The sequence below is a fragment of the Prionailurus bengalensis genome, chromosome C1, assembly GCF_016509475.1.
Source record: "Prionailurus bengalensis isolate Pbe53 chromosome C1, Fcat_Pben_1.1_paternal_pri, whole genome shotgun sequence".
NCBI lineage: Eukaryota > Metazoa > Chordata > Mammalia > Carnivora > Felidae > Prionailurus > Prionailurus bengalensis.
The window spans coordinates 167570836-167593365 of record NC_057345.1 but is presented as its reverse complement, the minus strand read 5'-3'; the positions used below and the strand labels follow the sequence as shown (position 1 = coordinate 167593365).

The 22530-nt window shown below is 39.6% G+C and overlaps 1 protein-coding gene across 1 annotated transcript in view; it reads left to right on the top strand.

The window, feature by feature from the left end:
- Positions 1-22530, top strand: part of TTN (titin) — a 278672-nt gene that overhangs the window by 59297 nt on the left and 196845 nt on the right. Inside the window, 23 exon segments of the mRNA XM_043577187.1 lie at positions 6797-9568; positions 10344-10622; positions 12619-13182; positions 13724-14005; positions 14102-14380; positions 14832-15110; positions 15208-15486; positions 15605-15892; positions 16007-16285; positions 16378-16659; positions 16752-17030; positions 17146-17424; positions 17526-17804; positions 17920-18207; positions 18333-18611; positions 18741-19022; positions 19123-19401; positions 19524-19802; positions 19916-20065; positions 20068-20193; positions 20305-20592; positions 20829-21107; positions 21317-21598. Of these exon segments, the coding sequence (XP_043433122.1) occupies positions 6797-9568; positions 10344-10622; positions 12619-13182; positions 13724-14005; positions 14102-14380; positions 14832-15110; positions 15208-15486; positions 15605-15892; positions 16007-16285; positions 16378-16659; positions 16752-17030; positions 17146-17424; positions 17526-17804; positions 17920-18207; positions 18333-18611; positions 18741-19022; positions 19123-19401; positions 19524-19802; positions 19916-20065; positions 20068-20193; positions 20305-20592; positions 20829-21107; positions 21317-21598 (8952 nt within the window).

Genomic DNA, 22530 nt, shown 5'->3' with positions numbered 1-22530 from the left:
GTGATGAATTTAAAACTGCTTTCTTCTCAAACTCTTAAGGAATTTGAAGTACAAGAGAGGGAACAACCAAAAGAAACAGGTCTTCTAGATCAGTCTACAATTTCTGAAAGGACTGAACATGAAGTACCTCTTACATTTGACTTAAAGCAATTCCACTCTCAAATAGAAAATGCAAATATAAAATTCCAAGTATTAGATGGCAGTCAACCAGAAGCATACTTTAAAATCCAACGTCCTGCTTCTGAAATAGCTGGTGCTGAGAACATTGTATTTGATCTAAAACAAATGTATTCTCGTATAGGAGATCCAGCAAAGGAGTTTCAAGGGCAAGAAACTAGGCAGCAGGAAACACCTTACCAAGAAGAAATTGCTGGCACTGAAACATTGCAATCCGAAACACAAAATACCTCTAAAAGTGTGCAAGATAACATATTCACCAATCCAGAAATTTCTTCCAGTCAGGGGTTTTCAAATAGGACTGTGATGGAGAAAAGTCATTTGGATGAAAATACCTTTTATTTGGAAAAACATACACAGGAACACAATTTAGAAATTTCACATACTGATATTTCTCTTAAATCATTTTCTGAAGAAACCCACAGTGAATCATGGGCCCCACTTCAAACCTCATCTACTGATGTTGGAGAAATGGATATTTCTGAGAAAAAAAGTTCTCTAGAAAATGGAGATAGAAGTTTCATTTCACATTTGAAAAAAGCAGCAAGTGAGGAAAAGCTTTTAGAGGTTCATGAAGTGGAAGAAGAGCATACTTTGGAACCAGAGTTGGCCCCATTTCAAAAGCAGGGTGGAGAGACACAGGGATACGTCACTGGAATTTTGGGAGACCACGAAGGTGGTGATGATCATGAGGCAGCCACATGCCACAGAAAAGTCTCCTTGAACTTTCCATTCTTGATGACTGAGGAACAGCAGAATCCAAATGAACAAACTAGTGAAAAAAGTGATGCCTTTGGAAAAGAAAAATGCTATGAAGAAGTTCAAGTTCAGGATGAAACTTGTTTCTCCGCTACAGAAGAAGGAAAGATAGAAACTTGTTTGTCTGAAAATCTACCTAAATTGGATGAAGCACATACAGCAGAAGTAATGGACTCTGAGACCTCCCTAACACAATACTTACTTGCTGCTGGAAAGCACCAAGTTCCTGAAATGAAAGACACCACATGCAAGGCAAAGCATGTTCAGAGTGAATCAATCACATCAATGGAGGTTGAAGAAGTAACTTTCAGCACTGTGTATGAATATTACAACCAACAACAGGAAACATTAGGTCGCCCATTTTCTCCTGAATCTGATATTTCGATTGATGTGGGAAGTACAAGCAGTGAAGAGATCCCTGAGTTAGATCAGTTTTATACCCCACCATCCTCTGTTGAACATTTTGAAACTCCAAAGTCTCCTGATTTATATTTTACTCCTTCAGATACAACTAAACAATCCTCAACAAATTCAGGAGGTGAGACTATTGCAAGAACCACACCTTTAGAGGAAGCTGCTGAAAGGTACTCAACACCTTCCGAAGGCGAGGTAGCAGAGAGATATTCCACACCCCCAGGGGAGACACTAGAGAGATATTCCACACCCCCAGGGGAGACACTAGAGAGATATTCCACACCCCCAGGAGAGGCATTAGAGAGATATTCTACACCCCCAGGAGAGACACTAGAGAGATATTCTACACCTTTAGGAGGAGAAACGGTTGAAAAATATTCTATTCCTACTGGAGGACCAAACCCCACTGGAAACTTTAAAAGATACTCATCAAAAACAGAAAGGGAGGACAGTACACCAAATGAACATTTTCATACACCTACAGAAGAGAGAAGTTCAGCTTATGAACTATGGCGTTCTGATTCATTTGGCACACCCAATGAAGCCATTGAACCAAAAGACAATGAAATGCCCCCATCTTTTATTGAGCCTCTGACCAAAAGGAAGATATATGAGAACACAACATTAGGCTTCATTGTTGAAGTTGAGGGCATTCCAGTTCCTGGTGTGAAATGGTATCGAAATAAATCTTTGCTCGAGCCAGATGAAAGAATCAAAATAGAAAGGGTGGGTAATGTGTGTTCTTTGGAAATTTCTAACATTCAAAAAGGAGAGGCAGGAGAGTACATGTGCCATGCAGTAAACATCATAGGGGAAGCAAAGAGCTTTGCCAGTGTAGACATAGTACCCCAAAGAGAAACAGCAGTGGCTCTCCCACCTCCAGTAACACATCAGCATGTCATGGAGTTTGATTTGGAAAACACTACATCGTCCAGAACACCTTCTCCTCAAGAAATTGTCCTGGAAGTTGAATTAAGTGAAAAGGATGTTAAGGAATTTGAGAAGCAAGTGAAAATAGTCACAGTTCCTGAATTTACTCCTGATCATAAAAGCATGATTGTGAGTCTGGATGTTCTACCTTTGAATTTAGCAGATCCAAGTATGGCTTCAAGGGAAGAAGAAGACAAAGATTTAAAAATTGATTTAGAAGTATTTGAAATGCCTCCTCGCTTTATAATGCCTATTTGTGATTTTAAAATTCCAGAAAATTCAGACGCTGTGTTCAAATGTTCAGTCATAGGCATCCCTAGTCCCGAAGTTAAATGGTATAAAGAATATATGTGTATCGAGCCAGATAACATCAAATATGTGATCAGTGAGGAGAAGGGAAGTCACACCCTTAAAATTCGAAATGTCTGTCCATCTGACAGTGCAACATATAGGTGCAGAGCTATCAATCGAGTAGGAGAGGCTATCTGCCGGGGATTCCTCACCATGGGAGATTCTGAAATGTTTGCTATGACGACAAAGAAAAGTAAAGTGACTTTAAGCAGTTTGAAGGAAGAATTAGTCCTAAAGAGCAAATATTCAGACAGCTTTTTTGAATTTCAGGTGGTGGAAGGGCCTCCCAGATTTATCAAAGGTATTTCTGACTGTTATGCACCTGTAGGTACTGCAGCTTATTTCCAGTGTTTAGTTCGTGGCTCTCCAAGACCCACGGTTTACTGGTACAAAGATGGGAGGTTGGTGCAAGGTACAAGGTTTAGTGCTGAGGAAAGTGGCATAGGGTTCCACAACCTATTCATAACAAGCTTAGTAAAAGATGATGAAGGTGAGTACAGGTGTGTGGCTACAAACAAGTCAGGAATGGCGGAGACCTGTGCGGCCCTCACCCTAACTTAGTTTCCTGAGCAATGTTTCGGTGCCTCAGTAAGTGGTGAATCGATTCGAGTGCTCCAGATTTCCCAAATTAGATCGATCCAATAAATTTCCAAATAGGTCTACTCGATTTGAATTCAATACGTGGAAAACGCCTGGGAAAACAGTTTCTCTCTGGAGAAATCTTGTGTTTGTAATACATGTAAATAGTCTGTCATCTAAGCTGTGGAACCATCACTGTGTCAACTCTGTTGTGAATCATCAAACGCAATTAAATATCTCTGTGGCCACCTAACTGTTTGTACTGCTGCTTTACCCTCGTTCCTCCTCCACAAAAGAGTTTCAGTAGAATGCATTCTCTTTTAGCAGATAAGCTATTTAAGTAAAGTAAAACGTAAGATGGAAGACCGTGTCACATGACCACACGGACAAATCGGTAAGGTAAATTTCCTCTCCACTTTGAGTGTAAGTCAGTTTTGAAATTATAACCTCTTTGCATCCAAATCCATGCATACTGACTTGGACTTAGAATAGACAAAACAAACAACAGAAACCACTTCACCCAGTTGATGACTAACTCTATAATCTGTTTTACCTTGCGATCTTAATATATTTGTTTGGCTCTTTTACAAATATTTTCAGTATTAATGTCCCCCTTCTTAAATATTTTAATTCTTGCTGGTTTTGCAGGGACCAATGGTGCTTTCTTTTTTGGGTGGGGTTCATCTAGACATTTGCAAAATATGCAAAGAAAAATGTTTCCACTTTTGGGAATACCCTATTTTCTCAATTTTTAAAATGGCATCAAGTGTGAAATACAGCATTTGATATTGGCCTGGAGTGGGGGGGGGTGGGGGCAGGGGTGGGAACTACTATATTACATTTATACACAGATTTTAAACCATAGACCAATTTCAGAGTCTTTAAAATTAGAAAAAAGAAGGGGGGACATTTTTAGTAGTGAGCAATATGGTAATTTGTATTTCAGATTATATGCAAATAAGATATTCAGCTTTCCTGTCATTTTTACTGAATTTCATTTTTAAAACTAGAAATTCATAAGTATTCAAATTTAAGATGTATATATGTTCCTAAAGTGAATTTGTTTTCAAAATTATAATTCTAATAAATTCACAGAATCCTTAAAAATGTGTCTATGTTATCACTGTGAACCTGAATCGTCTTACAGAAAGATGTAATAAATACTAAAAAATTCAGTTTTCTTAACTGAAAATGAGGAGTTGGACCAAAAGACCTCAGAGGTGATTGTTCAACTCTGTGATTCTGTGTTGTTCCAATAGTAACTTTTCTTAATATAGTTTAAGATAAATTTTAGTTTTGCAACAAATCATGAGAAAAACAACAGAATATAATACTGAAGTTGTGAATCTTTCCTCCGTCTAATTCTAAATTACTCACTGTTACCTAACAGCTGTATTTGTCCCTGCAGTGAGCAACTTTTATGTACCATGATCATATTAAACATATTGCTTTTAATTCTAAAAAATTTAACACTTCATTTAAATTTAATATTCAAAAGAATTCATATATTCAAGCTTTATACCCCCCCCTACTTACCCCCCCCCAAAAAAAACCAAACATTTGTTTTACCTGTTTTGAGTCACCATAACTCATCCAGATATGCTATTGTGGAACAATCATTTCTGTTTCAACCAGTGAGCACACAATATCTGTGGTAATAAGTATGGGTATAATGTAATATATCACATCATCAATCCCTTTAGGGACTTAGGGATTTATTCTACTCCTAGTTACAAAATGGATGTTTCAATAAATTAGAAATTCAGGTCATGAGAAACATGACAATAGCTGGCACAGTGGTGGGGCAGTTCAAAACCTGTTTCAGGAAAGAAGGAAGGAAAGGGAAAAGGACAAGGGAAGGGAAGGAAAGGGAAGGAAAGGAAAGGAAAGGAAAGGAAAGGAAAGGAAAGGAAAGGAAAGGAAAGGAAAGGAAAAGAAAGGAAAGAACATTTTATCAAATTGACAGGAAGGAAGAATTTGATTTTGCTCGTTACAATTTTTAGTTTCAAATGCATTGAACTTGAGGATATTCAGAATAATAACAATGACTGAATAAAGAAAAGTAAGTCTTGGCTTACTTATTGTTGTAGATAATTGAATAGAATTTTTTTCTGAGTCAATGGCATATAACTTAAAAGCCTGAAATACTAATTTCCCTGATGCTGGATAAAGAATTCATTGTATTATGTATACTAGAGTTTAGACATAATTATTAGCTGCCACTACTACATGTATTTTTAACTATACCTTTCATGTTTGAGCACATTTGAATTTTATTTATTGTATTTTTTATGGTCAAAACACCATATTAGAAGGGAAAACAACTGAAAATATTTCAACATATTAGTGAATTGGGGTAATTTAACTATATTCACACTCATTCCCTTTCCAGGTATTTTGGGAGTTTAAGTGAAGGGAAAGTGGACATCAGTTATATGTTACAAATTAAATGTAAAGTTAAGTGGTGACCATTAGTGTATGAAATTAATCAATGGTTTTCTGGCTTACTAATTGAAAAAATAAATAACCAAGTATGTGGTGTACATGCTGTGGATAATGTTTGCCAGTACATTTAAAGCCAACAGACACTAGAGTCATGACTTCTAATGCTTCCACACCAGAACAGAAAGGAATTAAGGCCTGGCTATTCCATGTGATGCAAAGGGAGTGAATTAATAAAATAATAATACTTCTTTGGGGGAAGGTAATAAAACAATTAACAACAGAGCTGTTCTACATTCCTAACAGATTTAATGAAAAGCTGAATTCCTTGTTATCAAATTAAGCCCTTCGTCCTGTCATCCATGATCCTGTTTAAAGAATATCCGTTGTTCACTCTTTTGTTTTTCTGTTCCATAATGGTGTGTAGGTATTTCTCACACAATAAAGTACAACCCAGTTTTTAATGTTGGAGTTGTTTTCTTTCATTTCTCCTTCTCCCATTTTCTTGACAACAAAAGCCTTATTATAAAAGCTTTGTTAAAATAATATAGCCATTTACACGGCAAAAGAAGGCCTGAATTTCTAGTAACTGAAAGAGGTGGTTCTCTTACAAATTCAAATTAAGTATTTTCTGTAGCCTCTTATTTTTAAGAGTAGCTTCAGTTTATAAGCAGTAACTGAAACATAGATGTTTTATTTTGGAAATCATTGGTCTTCAATTTGAAGATAGATATCATTCTGAACTCAAGAAAATTCTTAAATGTAAATAACTATCCTGGATCTTTTTAGAAATTGATTTAAATAATCCTGGATTCTTTTATTATAAATATAGAGGCAGCAGGTTTTCAAACCTTATGTCACAAAGAGGAACTCATAAAACAGCTTTAAAATTTGTAAACTCTAACCCAAGTGATGTGGATTGAAAGTTGCATTAGCACAGTATCTATAATTATATAATATGATATAATTAGCTAAGGTTAAAAAAATTAGGAATGTGCTTTTTGGTAAATCTCAAGATGTGCTAGCGATTCCAGGAATAAAGCAGAAGAAGGCCACCAGCTGGTACATAATTCTTTGACTTCTATATTTTTGTTGTTGTTAAGTAAAACTGATAATAAAATAATAATAATTTTTCCCCATACAGAGTTTTCTAGTTTTCTTCTGTCTGCTGAGGAAGAAGGATTCCAAACCAATAGCTCTGGCCTTCAATTATCTAATAGAAAGGAAACACTTGAACTTTTGTCTGAACCTCCAGTTCATTCAACGAAATTTGATTCCCAAAAGGAAGGCCATGTTCCAGTTTTCATCAAAGAAGTGTCAAATGTTGAAATAAGCATAGGGGATGTGGCCAAACTGTCTGTTACTGTCACGGGCATTCCCAAGCCTAAAATTCAGTGGTTCTTCAATGGAATGATGTTAATCCCTTCTGCTGACTACAAATTTGTTTTCGATGGTAATGATCATAGTCTGATCATTCTGTTCACCAAATTTGAGGATGAGGGAGAGTATACATGCATTGCCAGTAATGAATACGGACAGACAGTATGCAGTGCCTATCTAAAAATAAGTTCCAAAGGAGAGGGGCACAAAGAGACAGAACCAGAACCAGTGGAAGAAATTCTGGACAAGTTTGAAGGTCCCTGTCCTCCTTACTTTGTTAAGGAGTTCAAACCAATTCACTGTGCTCAGGGGCTCCCTGCCATCTTTGAGTACACAGTACTTGGAGAGCCTGCACCCACTGTCTTGTGGTTCAAAGAAAACAAACAGCTTTACACCAGTGTTTATTACACCATCATTCATAATCCTGATGGTTCCGGGACGCTCATTGTCAATGACCCTCAGAGGGAAGATAGTGGCCTCTATGTCTGTAAAGCAGAGAATAGGTGGGGTGAGTCCACCTGTGCTGCAGAGCTTCTCGTTTTTCTGGAAGACCCAGACGTGACTGATGCTCCCAGTAAAGCAAAGCCCATGCCAGAGGCTACTAAAGATTTTCCACCGATGTCGTTAAAGGATCCTGCCATTGAGGCATTTGACTCCGAGCAGGAAATTGCAGCTTTTGTGAAGGATACTGTTTTGAAAGCTGCTTTAATTGCAGAAGAAAACCAGCAGCTTTCTTATGAGCGTGTGATTAAAACCAAAGAACTGAGTAGCCAAGTTACTTTAGTGGCTGAACAACTGCAATCCACAGTCACGTTGGAGCAGAATATGCCTAATGCAGAGAGCACCAGGGAACTTCTTTCCATCAATGGCACTCTTCATGTTCAGTCTATCAAGGAACCGTCTCCCAGTTTACAGCTGCAGATTGTCCAAGCCCAGAAAACCCTCCCCAAAGAAGATATTCTAGTGCCTCAAGAGCCAGAGTCACAGGGGGTCCTATCAGATACTGAAAAAGTCTTCCCAAGTGCTCTCTCCATAGAGGAAATTAGTTCATTACCAGTGGAGCCTCTGAAAACATTATTAGCTGAACCTGAAGGGAGTTATCCACAATCTTCAATCGAAGAAGCTCCAGTCCATTCATATCCAACCTCTGTGGCTGAGGAAGTACTTTTATCAAAAGAAAAGACAGTATCTGCAATGGATACTGAGCAAAGAGTGATTCTGCAAAAGCAGGAGGAACAAAGTGCTCTCATCCTGAGTCAGAGCTTAGCTGAGGGCAGCATGGAAAGTTTCAAGGGTCTTGACATCACAATCTCTGAGGTCAACTGTGAGCCCCAGATCCCTTCAGAACACACATGCTCAGAAGGTGAAATTTTGATGGAAAGTACAGATCAACTGGAAAGTGCAGTGCAAGATTTTGCAGCCAGGACTGAGGAAGGCAAGACCCTAAGGTTTCCGCTAGCATGTGAGGAAAAGCAGGTACTGCTCAAAGAGCACTCTGACAACCTGGCAGCGCCCCTGAACCAAAGCAGTGAGTGTAAAAAAGAGCCCATGGTGATAAATGGTGTGCAAGAGGTGCAGATAAGTGACACTCTTTCTAAGGAAAGTTTGCTTTCTGGAATTCCAGAAGAAGAACGATTAAACCTCAAAATTCAGATCCGCAGGGCTTTGCAAGCAGCAGTGGCCAGTGAGCAACCGAGTCTTTTCTCTGAATGGTTAAGAAACATTGAAAGGGTGGAGATCAAGGCCATAAACTTCACCCAAGAGCCCAAACGCATTATGTGCACCTACCTTATTACCTCAGTGAAGTCGCTAACAGAAGAATTAACCATTGCTATTGAAGGCATTGATCCTCAAGTGGCTAACTTGAGAACGGAACTTAAGGATGCTTTGTGGTCTATTATATGTGAGGAAATAAACATCTTAACAGCTGAGGATCCCAGAATCCAGAAAGGAGACAAAACAGGCTTGCAAGGAGAAATGGGTCCTTTTTCAGTTTCACAGAAGGTCGAAACAATCAGAGAACCCGAAGTCGAATCTAAATATCTCGTCTCTGTGGAAGAGGTCAGCTGTTTCCATGTGGAAAGTCAGATCAAAGTTGAAGATACCACACCTGCCCCTGATGAGGTTGCTTCAGCTGCTATCCCTGATGAGACACCAGACCCATCAGAGGAAAAAGGAAAGTCCCCCGGAAGTGGTACCAGGGAGGGTGGCATCGAAGAGGTACAGGAAAATGAGGGCAGCTTAGTCCAAGAACATGGTCCTGTCATACACACACCCTTGGTGGACACTACTATGGAGGAAGGTGACCCTGTCAACCTCACGTCATCCATAACAAATGCCAAAGAGGTGAATTGGTATTATGAGGGCAAACTGGTGCGTTCAGATGAAAAGTTCAAGTGTTTACAAGATCAAAATACATACATGCTAGTAATCGACAAAGTAAAGACAGAAGAACATCAAGGAACATATACCTGTGAGGCCTTGAATGAACATGGACACACAGCAACTTCAGCAAAACTCACTGTGGTCAAAAGAGGTTGGATTTTTAAGGATGAAGTGGGTCGCGCTCTAACAATCACTGAATCGTAATGTTTTAGTTTTCATCACTGAGTTTTCACTTACCTGCCTCTGCCAGGATGCAATTTGTGTAGAGTAAGAATGACATCACAGACATAATCATGGTTATTAATTCTTCTCCTTTTTCCTGACTGCCTTACAGGGTAGTACATCATCTCTACGTTGCCATTTATTTTTAAAATAAAACATATTTTCATATGTTTCATAATACCAACAGGTTTTTTTAGTTTATATTTACTTCAAAATACTTTAATAATATGCAATAAAAGCTGTCAGTGAACACCTAGCTCCTCTGAAATTGCCAGTCTAATCCCTAAACTCAAAATAACCATGATTAATTGTCCATTTCTGTTTCGTATTTTTACTTCTTTTTTGATGCCGTTTTCACTTCATCACTGTATTTAGTATATCACATTATGAAATGCTATTCACAGTGTACCTAGCCAGCATGGTATATTTAGAGTACATCATGTTGTTATGCATGTAAGCCCATAGCATCACCTTTTAATTTTTTTCACAATTCACTGCAGAGTAATGATTGAAGATGTTAAAAGCTACCTATTGTCTTCTTTTACGTTCAATGGTTGTTCTCACGTTCCAGTCACTTGTCTTAAAATGCTGCAATCCATCTCATCAATTTCAACTGTTTTCCTTCATTAACAGCAACAGAAGTTAGAAGAAAGCTGGTGTGCCTGTTAAGGAGGCATGCTAATGGACTCTGCTTCCCTTTGCAGCCGCCCCAGTGATCAGGAGAAGAATCGAGCCCCTGGAGGTAGCTCTGGGCCACCTGGCCAAATTCACCTGTGAGATCCACACTGCCCCCAATGTCCGCTTCCAGTGGTTTAAAGCTGGCCGAGAAATTTATGAAAGTGACAAGTGTTCTATCCGATCTTCAAATTACGTCTCCAGCCTGGAAATCCTGAGAACCCAGGTTGTTGACTGTGGCGAGTACACCTGCAAAGCTTCCAACGAGTACGGCAGTGTCAGCTGTACGGCCACCCTAACTGTGACAGGTAAATGACATACATTGAGGTGCTTGTCCCATTTCATACCATTGCCTGTTTTGTTCTTTATACAGGTGCAGGATGTCCTACCAACTGGAGAGACCAATAGCCAAGTTATAATACGGTGGCTAGGTACTGCAGAGTCTATAGGGGGACAAGAAATCATTATTTAGAGTCATATTTCTACGAGCAACTAAAGAAAAAATAAAAATACATTATTTTGAAAACAACATCAAGGAATCAAGTGACCAGTGGCACCTGAAAGCTTGGTTTAGGGTGTTGTTTTGTTCATTCTATTTTAAAAAATGACTAGCTTTGTGGAAATGCCTCAGATAACTCCTCATGGCCTGGCATGGCACTTAATATGAAAAATTTCAGGACACTTTGGTGCTACTAAAAAATAAAGTCCCAATGTATTTAATCATTTGGAACCAGTTAACCAGTTAAGAACAGAATTACAAACTGAAAAAAGCCAAATCATAAGATGAAAGTTAAATCCTAATAAAAATACAGGACTACAAACTAGGATTCTCACCCTAGGCTTTATTATTAATTTAAAAATAAGGGCAACTATATAAATATTCTGTTCTCAGTTTCCTAATTGACCAACAGCATAACTTTTGAGTAGTTAATGCTCATTGAGTGTTTGAATTCCCTCATTAGTGAAAGAAAAAGAAAGAAAGAAAGAAAGAAAGAAAGATTAAAGGAGAAAGAAAAAATGTATAGCATTTTCCTTTTCTTTGTCTCTGTCTTTCTCTTTTGCTTTCTCCTTCCAAGGGAAAGTATGACTACAAACTATGGCTTAGAGGAGTGCCTGGGTGACTTAGTTGGTTAAGCATCTGACTCTTGGTTTTGGCTCAGTTCATGATCTCAAGGTTCATGAACTCGAGCCCCATGTTGGGCTCTGTGCTGACAGCACGGAGCTGCTTGGGATTCTCTTTCTCTCTCTCTGCCTCTCCCCTGCTTTCTCTCTATCCCTGCCTTAAAATAAACAAATGAACATTAAAACAAAACAAAACAAAAAAACTATGGCTTAGGGTCTAGGTAGCAATTACCTGTGTTTTTGAGAGAAGCTATGCATTAAATATCTGGGAGGGACAGTCCCAGGTCTTTTCCAACAAAAGCATGAAGGGGAAAGGCAAAAACAGCACATCTCTTTGACTTGGAAAAGTCAGGGTTCCCTGTAGCTTCCTCACCTCTGCAATTCTTTTACATATCAGAAAATCAGAAACCCAGATCCCTGATAACCCATCTATTGGTTTCACTTTGTGATCAAAGAGTCTCCATGCAACCACTACATGGCAGTATTCTTAAGGACACTTTTGAAAACCTCTTCTCCCAAATTAGGCCAGTTCAGTAACAGGACTAATACCTGAACTTTCAAATAACAAGAGCAAAAGAAGGAAGAGATTTTTGTTTAATTGGAAAGGCTTCCTTCAAAGTGCAGAATGAAAATGGGAAATTACTGGTGTAAATATTTTTACAAGTTTGAAATGATTTAGGGGATGAATTCAAAGTTGGGCCATTTAAGGAGTTGCTGATGGTTGACATGAAGGTTAGAGCGACTTCACAACACTAACTTGATCTTCTTATCACTTAATGAATGTCCCTACTCTTCAGAAGAGTCAGGTGCATTTTCTTTATCTTCTTACACAGTCTTCTAATTTACAGAATTAAAGTAACAGTTGAATTACCTATCAAATAATTCAGACAACTAATCAACTACTAAAGTGGACAAATCTTTTAACTGTATTAAGTTGATGTTGCTGCTAGATAAAGCAACATTTGTTCTTTCCTTTAATAGAGACATAAGGTGTTGTCTCACTCCTCTATAAAGAACTCACTCATCCCTTTCCTTGGACAGATCTTTTCATCTTATTATCCTATCTTAAACAATGTCTCATGTCTATCTAAATATAGAACTCATCTCCTTTCTTAGAATATATAGTTACAACAAGAGCTTCCATGGAGACAAAATGTAACGTTGAAAAAATTTCTTTTGCAGAGGCGTATCCACCAAGCTTTTACTCCAGACCTAAGTCCATTACAACTTTTGTGGGTAAGACAGCCAAGTTCCTCTGCACAGTGTTAGGGACCCCCGTGATTGAAACCATTTGGCAGAAAGACGGCGCTGCACTATCGCCTTCCCCTAACCGCAAGATTTCAGACGCAGAAAACAAACACATTTTAGAACTCTCAAACCTTACAGTTCAAGATAGAGGAGTTTATTCTTGTAAAGCTTCTAACAAGTTTGGAGCTGACATCTGCCAAGCTGAGTTAATCATAATCGACAAGCCGCGTTTCATTAAAGAATTGGAGCCTGTGCAATCAGCTATCAATAAGAAGATCCGCCTTGAGTGCCAAGTAGACGAAGACAGAAAAGTTACAGTAACATGGAACAAAGATGGGCAAAAACTTCCCCCTGGGAAAGATTATAAGATGTATTTTGAAGATAAAATAGCATCGCTTGAGATCCCTCTGGCCAAACTAAAAGATTCAGGAACCTATGTCTGCACAGCTTCCAACGAGGCTGGGAGCAGCTCCTCTTCAGCCACAGTGACTATCAGAGGTAAGAAATGCGTGAATATTATCTTTCGCTTCCTTCTCTTTAAGGATGCCGCTGTTGAAAATCTTTGGCAAACAATGCAGCCCCTACATTTTATTATTAAGATAATTTCATCCAAGAAATTGTTTTGGTTTGGGGAAATCCTGGCATTGTTTGATTTTATGTTTTCAATCTTCTTTGGAAATCACTTTGTTCTTTTAAAGCTGTCTGCCATTAACAAAGCTTGCTTAAAATTTCTTCTAAGAACGTCGAGTGTCTAGGCGACCCTTGACTGTCTTCTTTTATAAAATTGTATTTTGTGTAAGTCGAGTTTGCTTGTTTTGTGTTTGTTTGTTTGTTTGTTTGTTTTTTAATTGAGAGACTGGGAAAGTGTTTTATAATCATGGAAACAGGGAGAGCTATTGAGTGCACCATAACCTTTACAGAACTTTCATCGAGATATTTTATGTGTATTGTGTCTTTTGGTTGTAATATGTCTACTTTTCTTTTGTGGAGTTTATGCTTCAGATCTCTTTCCTTTTTCTTTTTTGTTAACTTCCTGTAGAGCCACCATCCTTTGTGAAGAAGGTGGATCCCTCTTATTTAATGCTCCCAGGTGAATCAGCACGCCTCCATTGCAAGCTGAAAGGCTCACCTGTGATCCAGGTTACTTGGTTTAAAAATAACAAAGAACTTAATGAGAGTAACACTATTCGAATGTCTTTTGTCAATTCTGAGGCTGTGCTTGATATTACGGATGTGAAAGTTGAAGACAGTGGCAATTACTCTTGTGAAGCGGTGAATGATGTTGGCAGTGACAGCTGCAGTGCCGAAATAGTTATCAAAGGTTTGTTTACTCAGAGTCCTTTGTGTTTCTGAGACAAGATTTTCTTTTTAATTGCTGGTAACCCGTTACTTATACGATGCTTTCGTGCTTTTGTAGAGCCTCCTTCTTTCATCAAAACTCTTGAGCCTGCAGATATAGTGAGAGGAACGAATGCCCTTCTTCAGTGTGAAGTCTCAGGCACTGGACCATTTGAAATTAGCTGGTTCAAAGATAAGAAGCAAATTCGGAGTAGTAAAAAGTACAGGTTGTTCTCTCAGAAGTCTCTTGTGTTCCTGGAGATATTTTCTTTCAATAGTGCAGACGTGGGTGACTATGAATGTGTTGTTGCTAATGAAGTTGGGAAGTGTGGCTGCGTTGCAACACATTTGTTAAAAGGTCAGTGCTTGAACATAATGATGTCTCTTTAATAAATTGTCAAGGTAGCTTTCCTAACCCACGGAAGGAAAGCTGGTGCCTTCTCTTCTCCTAATCTTTGAAAATATGTTTCACCTTTGGTTTAACCTGGGACCTTGGGGACAAAGCCAGTGACCTTCATCCAGTCTTTATTCTGAGATCACTGTAAACATTTAATCTCTGATAGCAAAAGTGGATTATGGAATAATCTATAATCATTTTGTCAGCTGGTAACCATGTGTCTTCTATGCTTCTTTCTCTTGGATGGAGTTGTCATTCTTCTTAAATTTCAATATATTCTTCTAATTGGCCAACACCATGGGATAGCAATATTGGAAAGATAAATGTAATCTAGATTAAAACACTTAGATGTATATGGTGTTGAAAGTGCTTGGAAATTGATAAGTTTTGTCTGTTCTCTTTCTTTAACTAGAACCACCAACCTTTGTAAAGAAAGTAGATGATTTTACTGCACTAGCAGGTCAAACTGTTACCTTACAAGCTGCCGTGAGAGGGTCAGAACCCATTTCTGTTGCATGGATGAAAGGACAGGAGATCATTAAAGAAGATGGAAAAATCAAAATGAGCTTTTCTAATGGTGTTGCGGTCCTGATAATCCCTGATATTCAGATTAGTTTGGGTGGAAAATACACATGCCTGGCTGAAAATGAAGCCGGAAGCCAAACATCTGTTGGGGAATTAATAGTTAAAGGTTCGTGTAGGAACATTTTTACTGAGAATCAATATTTCCGTTTAAAGCGAAACCTTAATGCACTTTTCGGCATGCTAACCGTTTAATACCATTGTAGAACCTGCCAAAATCATTGAGAGAGCAGAACTGATCCAGGTGACAGCAGGAGACCCAGCCACACTGGAGTACACGGTCACAGGCACCCCAGAACTCAAGCCCAAATGGTACAAAGATGGGAGACCTTTGGTTGCTAGTAAAAAGTATCGAATAAGTTTTAAAAACAATGTGGCCCAACTCAAATTTTATTCAGCTGAACTGCATGACAGTGGCCAATACACATTTGAGATTTCCAACGAAGTGGGCAGCAGCTCCTGTGAAACAACATTCACTGTGTTAGGTTAGTATCTTCAGAAACCTGTGCCACGAGTTCCCTTGAAACCCAACAAATGAGCAAAAATGAAACCACCGAGCCCTTTTCCATGCTCATCTTTCTTTTCTTCTTGTGCCACGAACAGATAGAGACATCGCTCCATTTTTTACCAAACCCCTGCGCAACATGGATAGCGTTGTTAGCAGTACCTGCAGGCTGGACTGCAAAATCGCTGGCTCCCTCCCAATGAGGGTGTCCTGGTTTAAGGATGGTAGAGAAATAGCTTCTTCTGACAAGTACAGAATAGCGTTTGTGGAAGGCACGGCCTCTCTGGAGATCAGCAGAGTAGACATGAACGATGCGGGCAATTTCACCTGTCGAGCCACAAATTCCGTGGGAAGCAAAGACAGCAGTGCAGCCCTGATTGTGCAAGGTTGGCTGGACACTTTGCATTTCATTCTAATGTAGACGATGTTCCAATTAAGACTTCTTCCCTTAGATCATGCCTCTTAACTCTTAGAAATTCTTTCTTCTACCCCTTCTTTAGAACCACCCAGTTTTGTAATTAAACCTGCATCAAAGGATGTTCTGCCTGGCTCAGCAGTCTGCCTGAAGAGCACCTTCCAAGGGTCCACTCCTCTCAAAATCAGATGGTTTAAGGGTGACAAAGAGCTTGTTTCTGGTGGGAGCTGCTATATTACCAAAGAAGCTTTAGAAAGTTCCCTGGAACTCTATGCAGTAAAAACCTCTGATTCGGGCACATATACCTGTAAAGTCAGCAATGTCGCCGGAAGCGTGGAGTGCAGTGCAAACTTATTTGTAAAAGGTCTGCATTGTTTTCTTGACATCTTTGTGCTGCCATCGTTCTAGGTTCTTTCCTCTTCCTCATGTTTCTTCATAACTTCCTTCCTTCCACAGAACCGGCCATGTTTGTTGAAAAGTTAGAGCCATCACAGTTGTTAAAGAAGGGAGATGCCACCCAGCTGGCCTGCAAAGTAACTGGTACCCCTCCGATTAAAATAACATGGTTTGCAAACGATAGAGAAATTAAGGAGAGCAGCAAACACAAAATGTCTTTTGTGGAGTCCACTGCGGTCCTAAGACTTACAGACGTTGCCATCGAAGACAGCGGTGAATATATGTGTGAGGCTCAAAATGAGGCTGGCAGTGACCACTGTGGTAGCATTTTAATAGTCAAAGGTTTGTGTCTACCTTGCCCCTTGGTTTACCAAAGTTGTGGCCCGTAGCATAGATTCCTCCCTCATTAACTCAAAATAATTCCTCTTCTGTAGAGTCACCTTACTTTACCAAGGAATTTAAGCCAATTGAGGTGTTGAAGGAATACGATGTCATGTTGCTCGCCGAGGTGGCAGGCACACCTCCCTTTGAGATCACTTGGTTCAAAGACAACACAACGCTGCGAAGTGGTAGGAAGTATAAAACCTTGGTTCAGGACCGGCTGGTTAGCCTGCAGATCCTCAAGTTTGTAGCTGCAGATGCTGGTGAATACCAGTGTCGGGTGACCAATGAGGTGGGCAGCAGCACCTGCAGTGCCCACGTGACTTTAAGAGGTTAGTGTCAGTTCAAATGATGCACTGGCTCTTCTGCAGAATCAACTCTTCTTTAAAAAAAAAAATCTAGTTTTGGTGTAAAGCTGACATTGATTGAGAATTATTCTTCTATTAGAACCTCCAACCTTTGTAAAGAAGATCGAGAGTACCAGCTCCCTTCGAGGAGGCACGGCTGCCTTCCAGGCCACTCTGAAGGGCTCCTTGCCAATCACGGTGACTTGGTTAAAAGACAACGATGAAATCACCGAAGACAATAATATAAGAATGACCTTTGAGAACAATGTGGCTAGTCTGTACCTCAGTGGCATTGAAGTCAAGCATGATGGGAAATATGTCTGTCAGGCCAAAAATGATGCAGGAATACAAAGATGTTCTGCACTGCTCTCAGTTAAAGGTCGGTTCAGAAAGTTTGCCATGGGTTTTAGGAACTAATGCAGATGTAAGCCTTTTAGCAGAGTGATTCACAACCCACACCTATCCCTTTGTTTTCTACAGAACCTGCAACAATCACTGAGGAGGCTGTGTCTATAGATGTCACCCAAGGAGACCCAGCCACTTTGCAGGTTAAATTTTCAGGGACCAAGGAGATTACAGCCAGATGGTTTAAAGATGGCCAAGAGCTGACCCTGGGCCAAAAATACAAAATCAGTGTCAGTGATACAGTCTCTGTACTGAAGATTATTTCTACAGAAAAGAGAGATAGTGGAGAATACACTTTTGAGGTCCAGAATGATGTTGGCAGAAGCAGCTGCAAAGCTAGCATTAATGTATTAGGTTGGTATTGAAACGGGGTATCCTGTGCTCCTCCACATCTTACAGTTTCAGAGAAAATGCAGATTGCTGGGTTGACCTAACTTTTCTTGTTGTTTTCTGCTTTTTCATTGCATAGATCTTATCATACCTCCCTCATTCACCAAAAAGCTGAAGAAAATGGACAGCATTAAAGGGTCTTTCATTGACCTAGAGTGTATAGTGGCTGGGTCCCATCCCATAAGCATCCAATGGTTCAAAGACGACCAAGAAATAACAGCTAGTGAGAAATACAAATTCTCTTTTCATGACAACACTGCCTTCTTGGAAATCAGTCAGCTGGAAGGTTCAGACAGTGGGACATATACTTGTTCTGCCACTAATAAGGCAGGACACAACCAGTGCAGTGGCCATCTTACAGTCAAAGGTTGGCATTTTTTATCTCCACTTATCAAGAACTTCTTGCTCTCTCATTTCTTAATTCGCACCCTTATTGCTCCATTCCAAAATAAACCTGCCTTTCTCTTTTTACTCCTTTTTCTTTCATCCCAGAACCCCCTTACTTCATGGAAAAGCCACAGTCACAAGACGTCAACCCCAATGCAAGGGTTCAGTTAAAGGCTCTTGTGGGTGGTACTGCACCCATGACGATAAAGTGGTTTAAAGATAACAAAGAGTTGCACTCGGGAGCGGCTCGCTCAGTCTGGAAGGATGACACCTCCACCATTCTGGAGCTCTTTTCAGCCAAAGCTGCTGACTCTGGGACCTACATTTGTCAACTTAGCAATGATGTTGGCACAGCAACCAGTAAAGCCACTCTCTTTGTGAAAGGTCTGATCTCTGCATACACCTCTCTTGCTAGTCTAGCTTTTCCTGGAGGGAGGGAAGAGGCTTAAGGAAGCGATTTTGGCCTTTGTTTTACAAAAATGTTCAACATCACACTCTTTTCCCCATCTTTAGAACCTCCTCAATTCATTAAGAAGCCCAGCCCTGTATTAGTGCTGAGAAATGGACAGTCTACAACATTTGAATGCCAAATAACAGGCACTCCTGAAATCAGAGTTGCTTGGTATCTGGACGGGAATGAAATAACAGCCATTAAGAAACATGGCATTTCCTTCATCAATGGTTTAGCCACTTTCCAAATTTCTGGTGCCAGGGTAGAAAACAGCGGGACTTACGTCTGTGAAGCCCGTAATGATGCAGGCACGGCAAGCTGCAGCATTGAATTAAAAGTGAAAGGTTTGTGACCGGATCTCCTTTCCATTTGGGCTGTGCTGCCGGCCAGGCCCTGGGTCTTCCCTTGAGTAAGCCAGTCTCTGTCTTCCCTTTGAATCCTTAGAACCTCCCACCTTTATCAGGGAGCTGAAGCCTGTGGAAGTAGTGAAAGACAGCGATGTGGAGCTGGAATGTGAAGTGATGGGAACCGCTCCATTTGAAGTCACGTGGCTGAAGAATAACAAGGAAATCCGAAGCAGCAAAAAGTACACCCTAAGTGGCAGAGTATCTGTGTTTAACCTCCATATCACCAAATGTGACCCTTCAGACACTGGTGAATACCAGTGCATTGTATCCAATGAAGGCGGCAGCTGCTCTTGCAGTACTAGAGTCTCCCTCAAAGGTCAGTCATACGCACGAGAAGCAGGCTACCATGCAGAAATTTGGTAATGCTCTTTCATTTTATGATTACAAGGAGAAGTTCAAGTATCCCTCTTCTTTTCGCACTGTCTGATTCCATCACAGAACCACCGTCGTTCACTAAGAAGATAGAGAATGTCACTACTGTTTTGAAAACTTCTGCCACCTTTCAGAGTACCGTGGCCGGTGCTCCTCCCATCTCCATAACCTGGCTAAAGGATGATCACATTCTCAATGAAGATGATAACGTTCATATTTCATTTGTGAACAATGTGGCCACACTTCAGATCCGGGCTGTGGACAATGGGCACAGCGGAAGATACACGTGTCAAGCCAAGAACGAGTCAGGAATTGAGAGGTGTTATGCTTTCCTTTTAGTGCAAGGTTTGTAAGCCTTTCTCTTGAGAACTTAGTCTGTGGGGACAATTTCACAAGCACGCCTTAGTTCTCGTAGAATTATCAATGCAGCTAATTTGCATTTTTAATTCTCACTGCAGAACCTGCTCAAATCCTAGAGAAAGCTAAATCTGTTGACGTTACTGAGAAAGACCCAGTCACGCTGGAGTGTGTTGTGGCTGGAACACCAGAACTCAAAGTGAAGTGGCTCAAAGATGGAAAACAAATTGTGCCCAGTAGATACTTTTCGATGAGTTTGAAAATAACGTGGCCAGTTTTAGGATTCAGTCGGTAATGAAGCAAGACAGTGGTCAGTATACTTTCAAGGTGGAAAACGACTTTGGAAGCAGCAGCTGTGACGCCTACCTGAGAGTGCTAGGTTTGTATTTTGGCACTAGTTGGCTTCTCTTCCTTATTTCTACTATTTAATACCCTTTGTAAACAAATGGCAACATACTGATGGATGTGTTTTGCTGTTTGCGTTGGATAGATGAAAATATTCCTCCATCATTCACCAAAAAATTAACCAAAATGGATAAGGTTCTGGGCTCTTCTATACGTATGGAGTGCAAGGTTTCTGGCTCACTTCCTATTAGTGCTCAGTGGTTTAAGGATGGAAAAGAAATATCTACAAGTGCAAAATACAGACTTGTCTGTCATGAAAACACTGTGTCACTGGAAGTCAATAATCTGGAATTAGAAGATACTGCAAATTACACATGCAGGGTCTCAAATGTAGCAGGAGACGATGCGTGCAGTGGCATCTTAACTGTTAAAGGTTAGAACTTCTCTTCCTCTTCTTGATTCTTCTTTGTGATTGCTTTTTAAATGTACCACTCTTACCTTGTATTCTTTATAGCTAAAAGTCTTAATAATTCTGTTTCTTTAGCTACATATTTATTGAGTTCAAGAAATATACGGTCATCACCTCTTTTCAGAAATGTTTTCTTATATAAGACTGTCAAAATAGTTTACAAGGGATCTAATTAAATATATTTCTCTTAACATCTATAGAACCACCAAGCTTCCTAGTGAAACCTGAGCGACAACAAGCAATACCTGATTCTACAGTAGAATTTAAAGCAGTACTGAAAGGAACACCACCATTTAAAATAAAGTGGTTTAAAGATGATGTGGAACTTGCCTCTGGACCTACATGTTTCATTGGCTTGGAAGGGTCAACTACCTTCTTAAATCTCTATTCGGTGGATGCTTCCAAGACTGGACAATATACTTGCCAAGTTACCAATGATGTTGGTAGCGACTCTTGTACTACAATGTTGCTTGTGACAGGTGTGCAAGTTTGATTGTTTTATGTGTCTGACCTCTGGCTCCTTTCTGTACAATGCATCTTCCCAATCAAGAGAGTACACCTCTCTCTAACAGTGCACTGTATTATGCCGGGCATTGTTCATCTTTTCCTCTTTCCTACATATTACCTAATGTGGCTTTTGTTATTTATATCGATTTTCCCATAATCTCCTCTTTCTTTCACTCTCTAGAACCACCAAAGTTTGTAAAGAAATTAGACACATCCAAGATAGTGAAAGCAGGTGACTCGGCACGACTTGAATGCAAGATAACCGGATCCCCAGAAATCAGAGTTGTGTGGTACAGAAATGAACATGAACTCCAAGCCAGTGATAAATACAGAATGACTTTCATTGACTCAGTGGCTGTCATACAGATGAACAATCTCGGTACTGAGGACGGTGGGGATTTCATTTGTGAGGCTCAGAATCCTGCTGGCAGCACAAGCTGTAGTACCAAGGTTATCGTAAAAGGTAGAAATCTCTTTCTTCTGTTCCTCATTACCTAAAAACCACCTTCTTCTCCCCTGCTGTAGCAGAACTCTTTTTTTCTTTTACTGTCATTTTAACTTCCATTTAAGATCATAGACTCTTTTCCCAAACTAAAATTACTTCCCTTTTCAGATGTTATTTCTTCTTAAGATTTGCTTACACGTAGCCAATCATTCTGGGATATTTTTCATGTTATTCCAGTGGCATAATTCTGATCACCTCAATACATTAGCCAAGCAATTCAAATTTGATGTTTCACAAACATACCAAAAAAAAAAAAGTAGGCATTTTAAAATTAATTTTTGCCTTCAATAACCTTACAAATGGATCATCATCCTCATGATAATCTTTATCATTAATAACAAATCATATTTAGTGGATCCTGGGTGGCTCAGTCGGTTAAGTGTCCCACTTCAGCTCAGGTCATGATCTCACCATCTGTGATTTCGAGCCCTGCGTCAGGCTCTGTGCTGACAACTCATAGCCTGGAGCCTGCTTCGGATTCTGTGTCTCCCTCTCTCTGTGCCCATCACCCACTCACACTCTGTCTCTCTCTGCCTCTCAAAAATGAATAAACATTAAAAAAATTTTTAAATAAAAATAACAAGCAATATTTTACTCCATATATATATGGTACAAGCAATATGGGTTTAACCCTACATTTAAAAGAGGAAAATTATATATTTTTCTCTCTCTCTAGAATTGGTTCTTATTTTTTTTTTAAACTATATCACTATACTCTTAGTACTAGTTTTCTGCAGTCATTTTCCAATATTTTTATCACAAAGCCCAAGTCTGTCATGGTGTGAGGCAATTATTTCAATAACATTTGTTGACATGGAAGATTAGATCACAGACATCATGGTGGCTTCTAAGTATCTTAGTTATAGAGCATATACAAAAAATTTCAGCCC